The sequence below is a fragment of the Penicillium nucicola genome (assembly GCF_028828085.1).
Source record: "Penicillium nucicola strain IBT 29836 chromosome Unknown utg000002l, whole genome shotgun sequence".
NCBI lineage: Eukaryota > Fungi > Ascomycota > Eurotiomycetes > Eurotiales > Aspergillaceae > Penicillium > Penicillium nucicola.
Window position 1 is genome coordinate 4,108,375 of NW_026643126.1, and position 18,793 is coordinate 4,127,167.

At 49.9% G+C, this 18,793-nt stretch overlaps 7 protein-coding genes across 7 annotated transcripts; 3 read left to right on the plus strand and 4 right to left on the minus strand.

Moving 5' to 3' along the window:
* Nucleotides 1–1,653: 1,653 nt before the first annotated feature.
* N7511_003326 (uncharacterized protein) lies at nt 1,654–4,096 on the minus strand (the record flags this gene model as incomplete). Its single annotated transcript, XM_057125751.1, has 2 exons — nt 1,654–3,708; nt 3,845–4,096. 2 exons carry the CDS (start codon nt 4,094–4,096, stop codon nt 1,654–1,656), a joined length of 2,307 nt encoding a protein of 768 aa, XP_056987910.1.
* Nucleotides 4,097–4,845: 749 nt separating this feature from the next.
* Nucleotides 4,846–5,530, plus strand: N7511_003327 (uncharacterized protein; the record flags this gene model as incomplete). The annotated part of the gene is made up of 2 exons (XM_057125752.1): nt 4,846–4,972; nt 5,031–5,530. 2 exons carry the CDS (start codon nt 4,846–4,848, stop codon nt 5,528–5,530), a joined length of 627 nt encoding a protein of 208 aa, XP_056987911.1.
* A 116-nt stretch (nt 5,531–5,646) lies between these two features.
* Nucleotides 5,647–8,802, minus strand: N7511_003328 (exocyst subunit SEC5; the record flags this gene model as incomplete). The annotated part of the gene is made up of 2 exons (XM_057125753.1): nt 5,647–6,384; nt 6,436–8,802. The coding sequence occupies 2 exons, from the start codon at nt 8,800–8,802 to the stop codon at nt 5,647–5,649; spliced, it is 3,105 nt and encodes a 1,034-aa protein (XP_056987912.1).
* A 271-nt stretch (nt 8,803–9,073) lies between these two features.
* Nucleotides 9,074–10,548, plus strand: N7511_003329 (isocitrate dehydrogenase (NAD(+)) IDH2; the record flags this gene model as incomplete). The annotated part of the gene is made up of 5 exons (XM_057125754.1): nt 9,074–9,160; nt 9,227–9,292; nt 9,438–9,524; nt 9,578–9,700; nt 9,757–10,548. The coding sequence occupies 5 exons, from the start codon at nt 9,074–9,076 to the stop codon at nt 10,546–10,548; spliced, it is 1,155 nt and encodes a 384-aa protein (XP_056987913.1).
* A 497-nt stretch (nt 10,549–11,045) lies between these two features.
* On the minus strand, nt 11,046–12,122 carry N7511_003330 (EAF7 family protein; the record flags this gene model as incomplete). The annotated part of the gene is made up of 4 exons (XM_057125755.1): nt 11,046–11,395; nt 11,458–11,659; nt 11,721–11,866; nt 11,924–12,122. The coding sequence occupies 4 exons, from the start codon at nt 12,120–12,122 to the stop codon at nt 11,046–11,048; spliced, it is 897 nt and encodes a 298-aa protein (XP_056987914.1).
* A 187-nt stretch (nt 12,123–12,309) lies between these two features.
* Nucleotides 12,310–15,224, plus strand: N7511_003331 (tubulin gamma complex associated family protein; the record flags this gene model as incomplete). Its single annotated transcript, XM_057125756.1, has 2 exons — nt 12,310–12,427; nt 12,484–15,224. The coding sequence occupies 2 exons, from the start codon at nt 12,310–12,312 to the stop codon at nt 15,222–15,224; spliced, it is 2,859 nt and encodes a 952-aa protein (XP_056987915.1).
* Nucleotides 15,225–15,508: 284 nt separating this feature from the next.
* niaD (nitrate reductase NiaD) lies at nt 15,509–18,465 on the minus strand (the record flags this gene model as incomplete). Its single annotated transcript, XM_057125757.1, has 7 exons — nt 15,509–16,398; nt 16,452–17,075; nt 17,143–17,366; nt 17,423–17,658; nt 17,736–17,994; nt 18,058–18,157; nt 18,210–18,465. 7 exons carry the CDS (start codon nt 18,463–18,465, stop codon nt 15,509–15,511), a joined length of 2,589 nt encoding a protein of 862 aa, XP_056987916.1.
* Nucleotides 18,466–18,793: the final 328 nt, after the last annotated feature.

The window sequence follows — 18,793 nt, forward strand, 5'->3', positions numbered from 1 at the left end:
GAGCCCTGGAAGATCTTCCTTCCTTGGTTGAAGATTTCTTCTTACGCATTCTTCCCTGGTGAAGTCTAACCCACTTCATCTCAGGCCAATGCTCTTTTGATAATTTTTGTTTGCTTTCTCTAGCGCTCTGTAGATAGAATCGCAGGATCTCAGATTTGTTCATTCTTTGTCTTGGTTTGAAAAATCTAAATCACTTTTCAAGATAGCCGTTTGTAGTTATATGCAGCAATAGCAGTAGAAAGTATAAGAAGTGTTACCGTAACAGCCTCGATCATGTCGCTGACTTTGTCACATACCCCAGGAAGAACTGCAAAAAGGGCCTAGAAGACATCATTGAGTGATATCACTCCCTGAAGTGGCCTGCCTTACTTGGGCGGTGGTATCACATTAATATAGCAGTTGAATCAATACATTCAGACCGCTCTCACATAAAATGGCATTGAATAACGTTTTTTCTTGTGCTCTTAACTGAACTAAGGCTACCTAAATACTCCTCATCACACGGAGAAAATATAACAATCAAAAGACCCAAAGATAAAAAAGACTATCATATCTATCCTGGACTCTCAATGAAACGAAACCTCCCCTCTACCAAGCAGAAAGAACAACAAATCTCGATCAAGGAAGAAGCATACTCCCACAAGCTTTGTGACAACCTCTAAACGCCGTGCTACAGCGCAGTACAGCAGCAGGCACGGTAGCAGCCAATGTTGCACCCCATGGGAAACCTATTGATGAGTTAGCAGTCCATTACCAGTCCCGCACATCCTCGCTGGCATATCCCGTAGGTTATGAGATTTGCAGATGCTATTGGGGTAATAGGAGGAGATGGGGCCAGGAAAGCTTCATTTTGTGGAAATTTTGTGAGATGGGAAATATAGTAGAGTTGAAGGACAATCTATGGAGACTGTGCGCGAGTATCACGCATTGGCTTGAATGAATGGTTCAAGTGATGGTGGTTTGCATACGGCCGTGATCTCAAATATATCCCAATCATAGTGGTTATGGAGGTCATGGGAGTTGCCAGACTGCGTGATGTCTTAAGACACATAGCCTTTGTCGTGAGAATGTATTCCAAGTCAGGTCACATAGGACAAGGGGATTCTTGTTAAGCACCGGGACAACACCTGAATACTGAATACTACTTTCAAGACTATGTCTCATATCCAAATGTCTGAGTTTCAAATTCGATCAAAAAACCTAGCTGATATGTACGCCGAAAGACCCTTCAATAGGGTTAAAGAAAGATAATGAAAGAGTAAGGGTATAATCAATAACTCAGGCGCCTGTATAACCCCATATATACCAAAAGGCAAGTATTGAAAACCGAAACGAAGGTTCAAGAAATAAGAAACAGACAATGAAGACACTCATCGCTGGTGTGTGAATGTGGGTGCTATTATGTGGGTTAGTATGGACAGTGATCGGCTGCAGACCGGTGCGCCTTTGGTGTGTCAAACCGGAAGGGGTTTCCTGCTTGTTTTCTGTTTTTGGTTTGGTTGTTCTGTTCTAAACTTGCAGTAGATTGATGGTTTCATTTACATGTCAAGTCACGGTACAAGTAGGCGGGAGGTGGTTAATATACTGCTGAGATAGTCGGATGAGATGCGCTAGGCAAGGAGATGAGAAAAGTGAACAAGGTGAGACTCCTGTTCAACGATGATGATTGCGAGAAGGGTGGAATCGGTTATGGAAGTCCAGTGTGCGTGGATGGTGCTCATCTACTGGGGATGATTCGGTTCGATGGACATCGAGGCCTCGAAGTCTTTTGGCGAGCAAGCTTTCACCACCTTCTGGACCAGACTGACTGGGGATGAAAGTGTGACCTCCATATCCCACATCGTCTTTGGTGAGCTTGTTATAAAAAGATGTAGTTTGCGAGCGTGGACTAAGTTGAGAGGGATCATCAAGATCCATGGGCGTTGGAATCTCCAGCTGTGAGGGAAGGCCGCCTGGTGACGACAGATGAGGACGTAAACTAGGTATTGATCCCTGGCCAACACTTCGCCTGCGGCATGCTTTCTCAATCGCCGCTCGCGCGTTTGCGCTCGTTGCTAGAGAAGTATCTCGAGACGGTTTGTAAGGGCTATAACGAGGCTCGGGATTTTGAATTTCATTTCGCAGCTTCTCTTTGCCATCTGGAACACGATTGGCAAACACAACCCGAATGCTCGAATGTAGGTAAAATCGCCCACGCGCGGGACAGCATATATTGAGATGAATCAAATATCGCAAAGTGGGTTTATCTTGGGGATCTTCTGTAGCATTCAAGGAAGCTTCCGGGCGATCGGTCCCAAAGTTCTTTCGTGCACTGAGCGGCATATCGATGATCGGACCAGCCGAGTAGCTGCGTTGACGAATGAAGGTCTTTGTACCGGGCTCCATATCCTCGAGATCATACGGAACCAAGAACAGCTTGACTGCTGTTTTGTGAGGGTTCTTGATGATGATCTGTAACTGTCCTTGCTGCGGTATTCGATAAGACCCCCCTGGAGGACATTTAGGTGATTCGGATCTGCGGTTCTTCTTTTCTCTTCGGCGGCGGCTATCCGCTTCAGTAGTTCGGGAAGCGTTCGCTCTTTCTGCACCAGATATATCTTCTCGGTGTTTTGCTGGACTTGTGTGTCGCCTGCGACGTCTAGTTGGAACTTCACTCTCTTTGGGAAGTGAGTTCTCCAGGTCAATCTGTCCCACGTATGGACTTGGATTGTCATCTGAGATGGACCGTCCGTTGCCCGAGGTTGGGTAGCTATAAAAGACCACTGGGAAAGGCACCGTAACATGGGGTGGGCACTTGAGGTGACCTTTGCAATTGCCTTTTCCTAAAACACCGATCTGAGCCGTGAAATCCAGAGGCTTGGATGGGTTCATAGACATTCGTCCCCGCAAGATAGACTCCTCGTAAGACCCTACCATCGGAGCATGAGGTTTGGGCGAGTTGTCTCCGCTTAAAGATGGCCTTCTGAAGTGGGATGGCATGACCTGACCCGCAGGTGACGGCGCGAGCTGGAGACTATAGGCCGCAGTCAATGAACGACGAGGACGAGAAATTTGATTGGCGAACAAACCCCGCTGCCTCCCGGGCGGGCATGGGCTGCCAATGTTCATGGCATGTTGGCTTTGACTTGGCGGAGAAAATTGAAGATTTCCGAAAGTCTCTGGGGGTAAGGTCCGGCGACGGTTGGCTTTCTCTGAAGGGTCTGATACATCCACGGGCTCGATGCGAGGCGAAAAGTCCAGGTCTGTATTATTTGCTTGATACACGAGCGGGCTTGTTGGAGCTTTGAGCACATAGCTTGAGGAGAACGAACCCAGCGAGGGTGCCCGAGCACGGGTGTTCCCGGCGAACGGAATGGTTTGCAGATTGTCATTTGATGTGGTTGGGGTTTGTAAAGATGCAAATGGCGGAGCTCCAAACCAGGGTGTCGTAGGAGAAGAGCCCAGGTGAGCAAAAGGAGAGACTGTATTTCGCTCCTTAAATAGAGGCCGCGGTGTTGGCGGGTCATGGTGATCTGTGGCACCTTCCCTGAAGTCGCCCGAGTGTAACGCTGACCGAGGTCTCTGGATATCGGCCGGCGATCCCAGTTCATCCGTCTCATCTTCACCACGTTGATTTCCGATGGAAGGCTCTTGTTGTTGTCCTAATACACTTTGGTGTTCCTGTGACCTGCGGGGCATGAAGACGTCACCATCTTTCTTGTCGGTTGACTTGTGATAGATGTTAGATTACGTCCTGAGCGAGGAGGAAGATCAAGAACAAGAACGAGAAAAAGGAGAAACAGAAGACACAGTGAACTAAAAGGGAAGTATATTCCAGGAGAGGTCTGGCAAGCGCCCCACATACCGAGGGTTGAAGTCTCCAAGGCGAAGATTCCTTGATACGATGTATAAGCTCCTCCCGGTCGTTAGCCCACGGTCCTGGCATGTCCGGCTCCGTTGACTGCGACGGCCTTGAATATTTAGGGACAGGTTCTGTAAAATCTTGGTGGTGAAGATCCTTGGGGGCCTCAGAGGACCCTGTAGTTGGCTGTTCCTGTCTATGATCCGGTGACCATAGATAATGGCGCCGCCGATCCGGATCTTGAAATAGGGGCATGGCGTGATAAGGACAGACTAAAAGGCCTGAAACGATAAGTGTGACATCTCAGGAAACGTGGCTTATATCATCTGAAACCAGAGCCGGGGAGGAAGTTGGATGCGGTGTGCCAGACGATTTGTATATTGAAGTGATTGGCGAGGAAGACTGCGCTTCTATAGATCACGTCATGGGATGCGATTCCGTTCAGATGCAACCGGTCTTCTCTGCACTCGCCCGAATGTCGACCCAGTCTGTGATATATATAAGAGAAAAAGAAATCCTTTGAGCGTTTGGGCGTCGATCATGAGATCCTGACTCAGACGTCATGTGACGTAGTGACGTTGAGATGCAACGACTGTTTTAGGACAAAGGCAAAGGGCATCAGGCATTGGGCAGCGGGCGGTATTCCTGCAGACGGGCCTAATGAGCTTGGTGATGTTGATAAGGTGAAAGGTGAAAAAGGGTCGTGTACTGACTCCCGGGCGTGATGCAGGTGAATTGACTTGGTTTACCTGAGCAACAAATGAGAGAAAGCGGAGAAGGCAAAAAGTAGCCTAAATCAAGCAAATTTTCTCAATACGATTAGCTCGTTATGCGCAGCAGTAGAACAGTGAGTGTGTAGATGTCTCCAATGCCCAACTGATCTAGACTTGGCTGGGTTCCATGCGGAGATCGCCACTTTTTTTTTTCTTCTCCGCCCCAAATCCAACACAACACAATCCCAACTCCAACTCCAAGACAGATCTTGACTGTCAGACCTCGTCGAAATGGCACCGAAACGCACCCATGATGGCGATCCAGCTCCAGTATCAAAATCCGAGCACGCAGTCAAGAAACGCAAGGGCTTCAGCGTCGGACCAGCGAACCTGCCCGATGGCACTTATCGACGAAAGAGTAAGCAAACCAGCATCCAACCGCGACGGATCCAAGACTAACACAGTTCCTGCAACAGCTCAAAAGATCAAAAATGACCTGATCCAAAAAGCCAAAGTAAAGAAAGCCTACGCAAAGATTAAAGCCCAAGAAGAAGCAACCGCACCCAAAAAGTCCGTCTACGACACCTACGTTGAAGAGGACGCCGAAAGAGAAAAGAAGGATGAAGCCCCGACGGAAGCTGCCACAACTTTGGAACTTCACCCGGATCGTGTCGCCATGTTGAACGAGCCCGAGCCTGAACCCGCGCCTGCGCGCGCACCTAGACCGGAACGCCGTCCAAGGGAAGAGGGTCGCAGGGAGCGCAGACCTAAGCCGTCGGCGTTTTCGAAGGAGATTGAGATTGCTGAGGCACGGAAGAGAGCGGCTGAGAAAAGGGAGAAGGATCGGCAAGCAAAGCAGAACGAGCGGGAGGCTATGCTTCGGGCCAAGCGACCTGATCAGTTTGGAAAGAGGCGACTAGGAAGGGAGAGTAATGCGCTTTTGAGTCGGGTGCAGCGGATGGTTGGTCAGAATTAGATGTGACCTCGAGAGAGCTACACATGTAAGTTATGTGGTATAGACTATGTTTTCGTGATACCCGTTTGGAAGTGAAAAAGTTCATGATGAATTCAATTAATTAAATTGTTGATGCGCTATGTTTGTAGACTATTTGAGGACTTGGAACCATTTGAGCTGCGTTTTCTGAAACAGGCAAACTCGCCCTTCGTCCTGTCTCGCAGTCTTTTCAGGGTACCTCTCATTTCTCCGAGTTCGGCCTGGAGTTTCACTCGGGCTTCGTTTGTTGTGCGGGCATCTAGCTCGACGTAAATTTGGCTTTGCATGCCTGATGCTTCGTCAGTTGCGTACTGAGATAGTGACTGCGCGATAAACTCCGTGTCCAAGGTTGCTTGCATTAGAGCGGCTAGCGAAAAGGAGGGACGAGCACGGAACGCCGCGAGCAAAGTTGAACAGATTTGCGTTACAAGGTATGTCAACACAGTGGCCAAGAGTTTAGAAGATGCCTTGGAAACATGGGGGTCGGGGTTTGGCGATACGGTTGATGGAATAGTGGTGGAAATCTCCGTGTGAACAAGCACCATGGTCAGCATAGTGTTGTAGACATAGGGTCGAACTTGCTCCGGTCGATCAGTCGAAGGCACCCAGTCAGAGGAGCCAATTCCGGCGGCGATAGTGTCGTTTAGTATGGTGGTACTTGGGTTGACATATGAGTGGAACAACCGGTCTTCGATTTGGGCGAGCACATCTCGGACAGTCTTGGCCTCTTCGGTTAGTTTAACAGAGAATGCACTCTCGAAGTTGGAGATCAGCTGTGGAACGTATTCAGCCTGTAGGGCCTTGAGATTTGAGAGAGTAAGGAGGATGCGGACGTTCTGTATTGGGGTTAGTGATCCAGAAGCAATGGTATCTATGCGGATACTTACCCTGTTGCACCAATCGACAGAGTCTGCCGAGAGAACTGACACAGCAGCATCGGTGGCTTGACTCGTGATTGCTGGCCTGGCAATGACCCATTCATTCTCTTCCTCAACACTAGTTGGACGCTCAGCGTTTTCGACCAGCCCGCTAAGTGCTTTGTAGACGCTGGAAGCGAATTGAGAGCGAACCATTTGCAGTAATTTTGCAGGCGGCTGGGTGATCACATCTACAGAACCTGGTTTTGCCCTTGCCTCTGAGATGTAGAGGATTTTCTGCATGCCTCCAAGGATGGCACCCTCAAAAGCAACAAAGAATCCGGGCATCTTGGTGAGATCGCGGTTCTCAATATCACGAGTCCAATCTTCAAGCATCTTGCAAACCTCTGAATCTTTGCTCCACGCAGCACATGCAACCCGGGCACATCGCTCTCTAGAAAGACTGACAAGAGACCTGAGAAGATCATGCGATTTCCCAGCACTGGCAATCGGCCGTAAAGCGGCCATTTCGCTAGCAGCACTGCCCAAAATTATGAGGAATTTGCTCAAGTAATGTACTCCACTGAGTGAATTGGAAAATGGTGGCCAGAAGGCATACTCTTCCCAGGATTCTCCCAGTTTCGGGACAGGCATTGGTAGATTTTTCGGATCCAGCTTGAAGCGTGATTCCGTTGGTGTAATGCCTCGCGTCTCCGGACTCGATGGACTTGCCGGGACTGGGGAGAAGAGCAAGGAGACGTCTTCAGTTGGAAGTTCTGTGAAGAGGGCCAGGACATTCTGTCGAATCAGATTGACCAGTTCCACGACGCCTGTCTCCAATTCCTTGACGCTACTACTTGAAAGTCGATGATGTTTGCGGCTCTCTCCTTCAAAGCCGACAGGTAGAAGTCGTTGTCGGTTACCGTCGATGAAAGACTGGGCAACTTCCCAGAAATCCAACACCTCCCCTAGTAAGCCACTCTGTGACGAAAGAAGTCGTGTTAAAAACGCTTGTACACACTCCCAAAGCTCGATAACCTGATCAGTGTCTAGCCTCCCTGGGTATTCCGCTGGGCCATCGCGAGGTGCCAGGCGAAGGTAGGATGCCGTAGCCTGCGGAGTTGGCCTCTCTCCAGCAGCAAGCCGTCTTCTTAATATCTCAATTTCCACCTTGCATCGATCACAGAATACTGTGATCTTGGTCTTCAAAAATTCATAACGACTTTGTAGCCATGTCCAAATAGGGTTGTCCTCGACACCCAGTTCCAATAGTGCCCCGATCAGCTCCATATGCTCTTCCACGGGCCCAGAGGCAGTGCTCGTGGTTGATGTAGTGGGTGCATCACCAAGCCGCCTCCAGAGATCGCGCTTGAAGTCCTGGATTTGTTGGTCAACATCCATCCACATGCGACCCATGGTGAGGATAGTATGCGTTTCAGAATCGTTCAGTTGTCGATGGGCACTGGAAGCTTGGTCTGCGATGTTTTTAGCTCCATTGGCCAGCGTCCTAGCTCTAGTATATTGCTCGAAAACGGAATCATAATCACGTTGTTGGATCGATTTGGACAAAAGGCTTCCAATCTCGTAGGCTTCACGGTGTTTCTCCATCGTCTCAACCACGCATTTCAAAACCTGTTCTCGCTCCCGACCCCCAAGAGCTGGCCCCCAAACCTCCTCAGCCTTAACAGAAGCTTCCACCAAAGGGCCTCGGATACCTTTCATGCCGTACTCGCTCTCTTTCGTGAGCGCGGTCTTCTTCGGAGTTACCGCTGGGGCCGGTGATGGACTGTGGTTTTGACCCGAATAGCTCCGGAAGTGGCCTGACCGGCGGGGAGCTAAAGCTGGCTCCTTCTCCACGCCCTGGTTCCTCATCTCAGTGTAGACGGCATCGATAGTTGCCTTGGCCCGGACGAAGCGTTCGAAGTTAGCCTCCACCAACACTTTCAATGACGCGGACTTCTGATCGATCGATTGTGAGAGGTTGTCCAAACCACCCATGAGCGACTCTATGGATGCCTGGGAATGCGCTTGCGACAGGAAGAGTGCGGGGGAGAACGAGGTCGAGGATAGCAGGAACCGGGCTTTTTGGCGTCCGTCGTCATCTAATGGTATTCCGCGCTGCTTGAGAATGCGAAGAACGCTCTCGCCGGTTCCCAATGGATCGGGCTCATCGTTCTGCGCATTGTCTCTGCCCTCCTTCCCCCGGCGTGAGCCAAAGTTATTCCTCCAATCACTTGGGCTGCGCTCAAGAGCAAAGTATCGTGATTTACGCGGACGAGAGTCTGCTCTCTGCAAAGGCTCTTCGTCAAGCTGATCAGCTTCGTCCAGAGCTGCTGGCCATTCCTCCGGGAACTCTGAGGGGAGGCTGTAGTGGCTCGCGACGTCGAGGTCGGCCATTTTGCCGGGCGTGAGGTCAACGATAACAGAGAAATACAATCAAGGTGTCCAATTCTCCAGATTCATAGACGGTCTTGTACTGAGGAAGCTGTCAAGACCCTGGAGTTGTGGATAGAGAAGTGGACTCGGCCCGGGGATGATATCAAACCACCAATGCGGTGGGAGGCCCGGTCGGATCGGGGCGGCGCCGAGAGATTTGATTCTTTCTCCCCTTCTCCTTCTTCCCTTCTCCCCACCACCCTCCATCTTTGTCTCATCCCCGACATTCAAGATGCTCGCTGCTCGGAACTTCTCTGCTGCTCGCCAGACCCTGCGGTTCCCCCGTGTGGCTCCCAGCTTTATCGCTCCCATCTCGCAGGTACTGACATCCCCTCAACTTTCAATCGCAAATCTTCAATTAGCTGACCTTGATTGTTTTGTTTAGGTGCGATTCTACGCCAGCCCTGCCCAGGAAGCTGTTGCCAAGTTCAAGGGCCAGAAGGGCTCCGATGTACGTTTTTTTATCTCGCCAAACCCGTTTTTTTCATGCATGCCGGTGCCAGCCGCGCAGCGCACACCGAGCACAACCCGACGCCAACAGCCACGATCGCGCTCAAAATTGCACCATACTAATTCCAATTCTTTCTTTGAAATAGGGCAAGTACACTGTTACCCTGATTGAGGGTGATGGTATTGGTCCTGAGATCGCTCAGTCCGTCAAGGACATCTTCACTGCCGCTAAGGTAGCTATCATCCTGCATATCGACCCCTGCAACAAACACTAAACCAATGATAGGCCCCCGTCAAGTGGGAGTCTGTTGATGTCACCCCCATCCTGAAGGACGGCAAGACCGCCATCCCCGATGATGCCATTGCCTCCGTTCGCCGCAACTACGTTGCCCTCAAGGGTCCCCTCGCTGTATGTCAACAACTCCTCCATTGCAATTGAATCGCGACACTAAAGCATGTTTCTAGACCCCCGTTGGCAAGGGTCACGTCTCCCTGAACCTGACTCTCCGCCGTACTTTCAACCTGTTCGCCAACTTGCGTCCTTGCAAGTCCATTGCTGGCTACGAGACCCCTTACGACAATGTCGACACCGTTCTCATCCGTGAGAACACCGAGGGTGAATACTCCGGCATTGAGCACGTCGTCGTTGACGGTGTCGTCCAGAGCATCAAGCTTATCACCAAGGAGGCTTCCGAGCGTGTCCTCCGTTTCGCCTTCCAGTACGCGCAATCCATCAACAAGAAGAAGGTCCGTGTCGTCCACAAGGCCACCATCATGAAGATGTCCGACGGTCTGTTCCTCAACACCGCCCGCGAGATCGCCAAGGAATTCCCCGACGTCGAGTTCGACGCTGAGCTGCTGGACAACTCATGCCTCAAGATCGTTACCGACCCCACCCCCTACAACGACAAGGTCCTTGTCATGCCCAACCTCTACGGTGACATTCTGTCCGACATGTGCGCCGGTCTCATCGGTGGTCTCGGTCTCACCCCCTCCGGTAACATTGGTGACGAGTGCTCCATCTTCGAGGCCGTCCACGGTTCCGCCCCCGACATTGCTGGCCAGGGTCTTGCCAACCCCACTGCTCTGCTCCTGTCCTCCATCATGATGCTGCAGCACATGGGTCTCCACGACCACGCTGCCCGCATCCAGAAGGCCACCTTCGACACCCTCGCCGACGGCAAGGCTCTCACCGGTGACCTTGGCGGTAAGGCCAAGACCCACGAGTACGCCCAGGCTATCATCTCACGCCTGTAATTGAGTCGCTGTTCCGATCCTCTGTACTATGACCCTTTGATCTATTCCCTTTGTACCTTCGAACGACATTAGACCTAAAGCGATCGAAATATACCTACGTTAGTGGTTACTCTGGTGTGCTTTTCGCTTGAATCAGAATGTTTCTCTGTAGAACATATACATCAGGAGTCATCAACACTTTAACCGTGCATGAAGTACCAGATATGTTTACAAAATCCTCGTGAGCCCTGACACATCATCTGACCCCTCACACAGCTTAATTCCCAGCGATCTCGTTGAATCCATCAGATCATGTAGAGTGTAAAAGGAGCTATGACCTCTGCAATTTCTATTTCAGAGATTCGCATCGTGACTGGAGTTTCTATTTTGATTGTTCACGCCAGACAGGCCGTAGAAAACAAAGTGCTTGCATAATCGTACATCTCAATAGTAATATATAAACGCCCCCGAACTCGCTAGGTATCAAAGTTCCAGAGCGAAGGCGATTTCCACTCGTCTCAACGCCGTCGACCTGTCCTGCGCGTAGCAGTGCCACCTGAAGGCTTCTTGTCCTTAGCTTTGGATCGAGAGGTTTGCGCTCGAGTGCTGCGAGAACCCCCCTTCTCGCCATCACCTTCTTCCTCTTCACTGTTGGCATCCGAGGCCTCCTCCCCTTCTTCATCGTCTTCATCATTCCCACCGGTGTCTTCTTCTTCTGAATCACCATCACCACCTTCGTCTGATACCTTGCCTTGGCTCCCCGTGCCAATCTCCACCTGCAGTCTGGTAGAACGTGTTCCCCTTGTCGAGGTACGCGCACTCCGATTGGTATTGCGACCTCGTGATGGGGCTGGAGAAGATCGTGGCTCTGAAGAAGACGTTAGTCAGTCCCGGTCTTGGGGCAACGGGCGCATGTGATTTCAAACGTACCATCTGTATCCGCAACTGTACTACCTCGTCGCGACTCCGCTGCTCGGCTCGCACGGCTGGTAACAGGCGAAGAAGAACCTTCCATTGCTAACCGTCGCTCAAACATCATCTCGCCGTACTCATCGTATGGTAGGTCGAACGAACAGTACATCTCGCTCGACCCCTCATCGTCCTCGTTGGTATCGGTGATCACCGAATCTTCCTATGGCCCCAAAGTATATTAGCCAGAGAACAACGCGAACAAGCCGTGTAGGTTCACTTACACGTTCATCAAGCGCTTCGAGGTTGTACAATGTTCCAAGTTTCTTCCAGATACCTGGAATCCGCATATGTTCCGCTGTAGATGGCGCATAGCCCTGACTCTTGAGATAATCTGAGATCGCTAGCATCCGAAAGTGTTTGTGTATTCCTGTAGCGAAACGGTTAGCTGCGCTGTAAGTAGAGTCGATGCGCCAATCGCACTAACCAACTGGTTTCCATTTTATGACCGCTTTCAGCAGGGCTGTTTCTTGCTCGTCTGTCCACGGATCTGAGATCAGGTCGTAATCTGTGTCTGGCTTGTCGACACTGTCGTTTGACCTGGGCGTGTCTGCGCTTGAGAGCGCTGTCGTATCATCTTGTGGTGTAGGTGAATGTGCGCGCTTCGTCTTCTTTCTTGGAGGCATTGCGACTGTCTTGTAGGAAGCCGGAACAAGAGGAGGTCTGTTGGCCTTAAATAGAGGGGAGGGCAGAGGTGATGGTTGAGCTTCGAGGTCGACGAGGCACTTTCTGTTATCGGGGGTCCGTGCACTGCGATAGCCATCTGCGTCGCGGGACTCGCGCGTTCACCTCACCACTGAGTATGGTCTCGTTATGGATCAATGCGATCAGCTGGATCCCTTCTCCAGCGAGAGCCTTTGGCGACCTTCTAAGTTCAGCATAGAAGCTCTACAGCCATTGGAGTCTGTACCATGGAACGCTGCATTGCCTGGTAAGGCCCAACCAGAAAACCCCCAGAATTATCAATAACATTGGCTTTCAACTTAGAATTTCCGCGATCTTGCTTCGAGGCACCAAACGCACCGAACGAGAAAATCGATAGGTCACTATGGAAGCTCGACTTCTTTCCAAGTGGATTGGAACCGCCTGAGTCTGCTACCGACTCGACCATCGACCCCTCCATTGACGGCCTGTCCGATGCGCCATGTGACCTTGTAGCAGACACAGTTGAAGATGAGAACAATATTTGGTCCTTAGACTCGCTAAGGGAAGACGATGCCCAAGTGATCCCGCAGAAATCATGGGAGACACATACGGAGAGGTCCTTTCAAGAGCCGGTCTCTGCCTATTTCAGCGAATCGGGCCCGAAGGGCTTTGATGCAGCTCTGGCAAAGCAAACACTACTGAATTGCAAGGTACCCAGCCGACTGGCTCAGGCAGATATCTATCTTCGATCACTGCTCCGTCTGGGCTTAGGCTGGAACTCATGTTTTTTCCGATACAACCAACACACAAAGCAATTCGAGGAAGAGATCAAGGATGTTAGGGTCTCTGGTGTCAGCTCTATGGCATTGGATAACGTTGTTCGATACGTGCTACAGTGTGGCGCAAAGATGCACCAGATGCGATTATTCGCGCAAGAACCACCTCCGAAGTGCAAGGAATTATCGACTCTGTTCACTTTGAGCCGTATAATTGCTGTCATCATTTTCAATCTTGAGCAGCAGATCTCTGGACACCCACAAAGATTCACCTCGCTTCTGCAAATCAGAGCTTTGTTTGAACGTTGTGGGGACCTGATGGGTGCATTGGCTGCTATTGTGGACACTTCCCAAAAGGCCGCCTCAGATGCGCAAATATTATCAATTGTGACACAAAGTGCTGCCTCCTTTGCTCAAAGGTTTGGCTGGATGGAGAACCTGTTGCATGAGATAGTAATTCGAGTAACTGAGCCGTGGTTTAAACTCATCGACGGCTGGATCGGGCTTCGACCAGAAGATGCAGCTCTTGAAGAATCAATTACTGGCGGCAAAACATTCATCGCGCGGGAGGTTCATCAGCCTGGCAAGTTCAAAACTGGACCGGCACGAATTGAACACATCTTTCAAGCAGATCACATACCGTCGTTCATCCCAGCTGATCAAGCATACTCCATCTTTGAGAGTGGACGAAGTCTTCGAATGCTGAAGCAATCCCATCCAAACCATCCTATCGCACGGCATGATGTTTTTTCCCGAGCTGGTGATCTTCATTTGCATTGTGCGACCTCCTGGGCTGACATCGAGAACATTCAGACCACGGCCCAAGAGTATGAATCGAAACTTCGCGCTGAGATCAAGAGATATCACAAACACGAGCCCGCGGATCTTATTTCCTCATCCGAAGCAATCACGCAGATTCCCACGCCATTGACGGACGCAAGTGCTGTTGAGGGAACCTTTGAACTCTTTGACATAGATGACGAAATTAACCTCTCGGGGCCTTTCACAGACCGAATGGCTCTGTCGAAAGATAATTTCAATCAAATACTCGACAAAGCCCAGAGATTTGAGACCGAGCCGATTGAGCATGCAAACCACTTTGGCCCAGAATTGACATCTGGCCTTCACCTTTCCCTAGCCCCGATTATTTCGTCTCAAGCCCTTCTCATCGACTACTCGTGCCTACACCATCTCTTCAAAGAGCATAAGATGCGAGATAACCTAAATTTACAATGGCGATTCCAGCTACTGGGAGAAGGCTCCTTTGTGTCACGTCTATCCAACTCTCTTTTCGATTCAGAAATGGAAAGTGGAGAAAGAAAAGCCGGTGTTATACGAACCGGAGTTGACACCGGTCTACGGCTTGGAAGTCGAGACACTTGGCCACCAGCTAGTTCGGAGCTGCGCCTTGTTTTGATCGGCCTTTTAGGAGACTGCTACTTCGGCAACGCAGAACCAGAAGAATCGGAAAAGGGCCAAAGTCAAAAAGACACTGAAATGCCGGGTGGGCTAAGCTTTGGCATTCGCGACCTCTCAGACGAAGAGATAGACAAATGCAAGGACCCAAGCTCGATCGAGGCCCTGGATTTTCTTCGTCTACAATACACTCCACCTGTAGCACTCGAGTCTATCATTACTCCGCGGTCTCTGGATAAGTATGATTGTCTTTTCAAACACTTGCTTCGCTTGCTTCGCATGGTTTCCGTTGTCAAGAGTCTTGTTCGTGACTCCACTATGCGAGGATCCCTGTCAGGAGATACACGAAATGTGTTCCAAAAGTTCAGGGTGGAGGCCCAACACTTTGTTCTAGCAATCAGCGACTACTGCTTCCATATCGGCATTGGATCCATCTGGCAACGCTTCCAAGAAACACTTGCCAAGATCGAGTACTGCCTTGACCGTGGTGATATTGACGGAACAATCGAAGCGGCGCACTCCGTGCCACGACTCCGCGACTACCACGAGGATATGCTTGACCAGATGTTGTTTGCGTTCTTCCTGAGCAAACGACATGCGCAAGCGGCAAAATTGCTTGAATCAATTTTTGGCACTATTCTCGCCTTCAGTCCACTGTCAAAGGCAGATGGGAGCGGCTTGCGTCATGAGGCCGAAGGAACCGCGTTTTACTTGTATCAAAATCTGCACAAACAGACCTCTGCTTTTGTTGGATACCTTCGCAATCTAGAATCTGGGAAGGCCACTTCGAAGTCCATGGTGAGATCTGGTGCATTCTTCTCATCCCATACAGATGCTACCAGTGTCTTTGAGCACCTCCGTGTGAGATTGGACTTCAAGAAATACTATTGAGCGGACTGTCATGCATCGGGGAAAAAAAAAGACCGATGTACAAAGTGATAGTAGGCTTTTTGATTTTTTCACCACAAGATCCTCATTAAAATGTGATGACCTTTTATGATTCATGATCCACGAATATTTGTCAAATACATCCGTTTCTATGCAAATCCAATCCCAATGTCTCTATATTCATACTATTCAACGCGCAGCCCTCGGCTCTCAGGCCAATTATGTACAAGCCAACAAACAATTCCCGCTCCCATGCATTCCCACAAAAGAATACTGATACTTGAAGACTAGAAGAAGTGAAGATCCTCCTCTGCCCACCCCTTCTCCGAAAGAATCTTACGAGCAGATTTCTCCATTGGGCCAGGACCACATATCAAAACCATACTCTGTTCCTCAGGCGAAGCAAACTCAGCAAGCAAATCCTCAGATATCCGACCCCGACGCCCAGTCCAGGCGTCAGAGCCCTGAGTCAAAGTATGCACGACGGTACACTTCCGGCTATCAGCCGCAACATAAGCATCAAGATCCTCTCGACACAGGATATCCTCTTCCAGCCGGTTACCATCGAGAACAACACAGGTTGTTGGGTCTTCATTGTCTTGCATGACAGCGCGTAGAACCTGGAAGACGGGCGTGATACCTGTTCCACCGCAGATCATTTTGAAGGAGCGTAGTTGGCGCTCTTTGCCGCTTATAATAACACGACCGTTGCCGAGGTACTCAAATCGACCCGTTGGACCCTTGCAGTCGATTTCTGAGCCGATGGGCAGGGCATCGAGGGCTAGTGTCATTTTCCCACCGGGGATTTTATCGGTTGGGAAGTATACTTTCACGAGCAGCTCCATCTTTCCAATCAGGCGTGTGTCTGACATTGGAGTGTAAGATCTGATGACTGCTTCCTTTGTGGCTGGGTCTGGCACCTTGATCATCAAGTGTTGACCGATTGGTAGGCCAAGGGTTTGCTTGTCGTGTTGCAAGTCGAAGATGAAGACCCGTGTATCCCATGATACATTCTTCTTCTCGCTGAGGGTCATTTTGGTCCATGTCCTTGATTGCAGGAAGACTGGGCGTGGTTTCGTTGAATCTGACGTTGAGTTGTTCTTGAGTGCTTCAAGAGATGCTTTGTCTAATGTTCCGATGTGATAGTCTGGCATCATTGCTTTGGCAGTTTCACTGTCTGTGAGGATGTTAGCAAGCGTCCCAATACAGAAACTCTGACCAGTGACTTACGAATTGCAAGGAAGTCTTCAGACACATCAAGACCAGCAGACGATGTGATACTGATGGCTCCTCCAGGATGTCCCTCGAGGAAACCCGTTCCATCGTATACTTCGCCATTGACAACAAACCAGGGGTTTTCACTGGTACTATTTGCTTTCAACTCCTGCAGATCAATCTGCCTATTCACACCTTCTTTCTTCATGCTGATCTCCTTGACAGGCTCGGGCGCAACTGGTTCCTCGCCCTGGGCCCTCTCGCCCCAATTACCGTTGAGCAAATCACCACCCGCTTTCTTGACTTTCTCCATCCAGCCTCCAGCCCTAGCTGGATGAGTAGGATGTTCAAACTTGAGCGTATTTCCCTCTTTCGTGATCGTGACTCGGAACCAGGGATTATTCATCATACCCAGAACAGACCAGTACATATCCCGGGGCTGGGCCGCGAGTGCTTCATCCACTGCTCGGACGAGAAGAGCATCGCTGGCTTCCAAATCTGAGACTGGGATCTGAAGAGACCAGAAAGACCAGCAGAAACTTGCTTCTCTCCACCACATGTCTACCTTACCGCCGAAGAGGTCACCTTCGAAGTTTCGGTATTTGTCTTCTGCGTATTCAATTTCGGCTAAACGCCAGGCTGGAAGAAAGAATGCAAGTATTAGCATTGGTCCAAATTTTGGTATCGTCCCAGTGGATGACCATACATTTGCCCCTATCGAGAGAAATTTCAACTCGAGTGATTCTCCGACCTCCACCAGCGTATGCATATCCTTTAGCCGTATACGTCGGCCCAGCAGTCACTAGGTTAAGTTCCTCTTCATGCTGAGGGTAGGCAGCGACAGAGTTGACATTGAGATCATAAATGGCATATCGGTCATCAGTCCACCATTTGCGATCTTGGGCAGACATCTCCGGCGATACCATCGTTCTGACACAGTCAGTTGGAACTCTCGGTGCTGAATGGAATATGAACAAGTCACTCACGGTAATACTCGATTGTCATTGATATGATACCAGTTCTCACTGGGCGCATCCGTCAAAATCAACTTCTTCAACCACTTCACACTCCGTCCACCAATCTGACCTGGCACAACTGCCCGTAGAGGCCGACCATGATCAGGTCGGAGATCTTCACCGTTCATCTTGTGTGCCAGCATGATTCCTCGGTTCGGGTCCATGGCCCAGTTCAATTTGACTGATGTTCCATAAAAGCCATTGGGCTGAAGGATGTATTAGTCTCGATCCATGTCCAATATGTGTGATATGTGGGACAGGAGAACGGGGTATGGATTCTTACCAATTTATCAGCACCTTCCATACAAACATACTTTGCATTGCGGAGGGGCTTCGCGCTGCGAATTACGTCTGCCATCATGGGGCCTGTGAACAGCGCTGTGGATAGACCTGCTGGGCCCCATGAGAAACCCTTCGACTTTCGGACTGTGTTTTGTTCTTTTCGTCTGTTGCCGGCACAGACGAGTGTGATCGGGGCTGTAATTTGGTCGTACTTTTGGAGAATTTCTCGAAAGCTGAGGACTAGGGGTTTCTCCACTAGTCTGGTTTAGTTGTGAGCTACTTGGAATTTGAATACATCAAGGAGCTAAGGGCACTTTGCTTACCCTTCGATACTGATCTCCCAGTTGGGAATATCTTCATCGTTCACTTGGGGAACTGGTCCATGGTTGCGCACATAGAACAGTTCTGGGGATGTAAGAAAGCCTTTTTTTGAATTAGTCTTTAGATGATTCTTCATAGACCAAACACGACACACCTTCTTTGAATAGATCTGTTAACGGCGGCTCGACATTGAAGGGATGTACACCTGTCAAGCGGATCAATCGGGGGTCGCGAGGTACATGGTTATCTGGTGTGCCTTTATCCACGTCTAGAATGTCGACGGGATTCTTGGATGGAGGTGGTAGTGGAATATCAGGCTCTGCTGGACTTGGAATTATATCTTCCACTGTAATTTGTCCATTTTTGAAATCAATTGTGTCCTCTTTTGTCTGCGTGGTGACTGTAGTCATGGTGTGTGTTATTGTGGCTTTTCGCACTATTTCCTGGTCTGATGATATAGTGGGAATGTAGAAATACCAGAATGCCTATGTATAATTTGAATTGAAAACAAGACAGTCGATAGAGAACTATAATTGAGTAATGACCCAAACGGCAGAGTGCAATCCACCGCACGCATATCCATATATTGACCGGACCATTCAGACCTGGGCCCCAAGTCCATCAAAAGACCCCCAGCTTTGCCACTTGTCCATCTCCGCGGACAGTCGCCCATATAACCTCATCGTCTCATCGTCTTCTTATCTTGGTGTGGTCGAGATAAGCAAGCCCTAACCAATC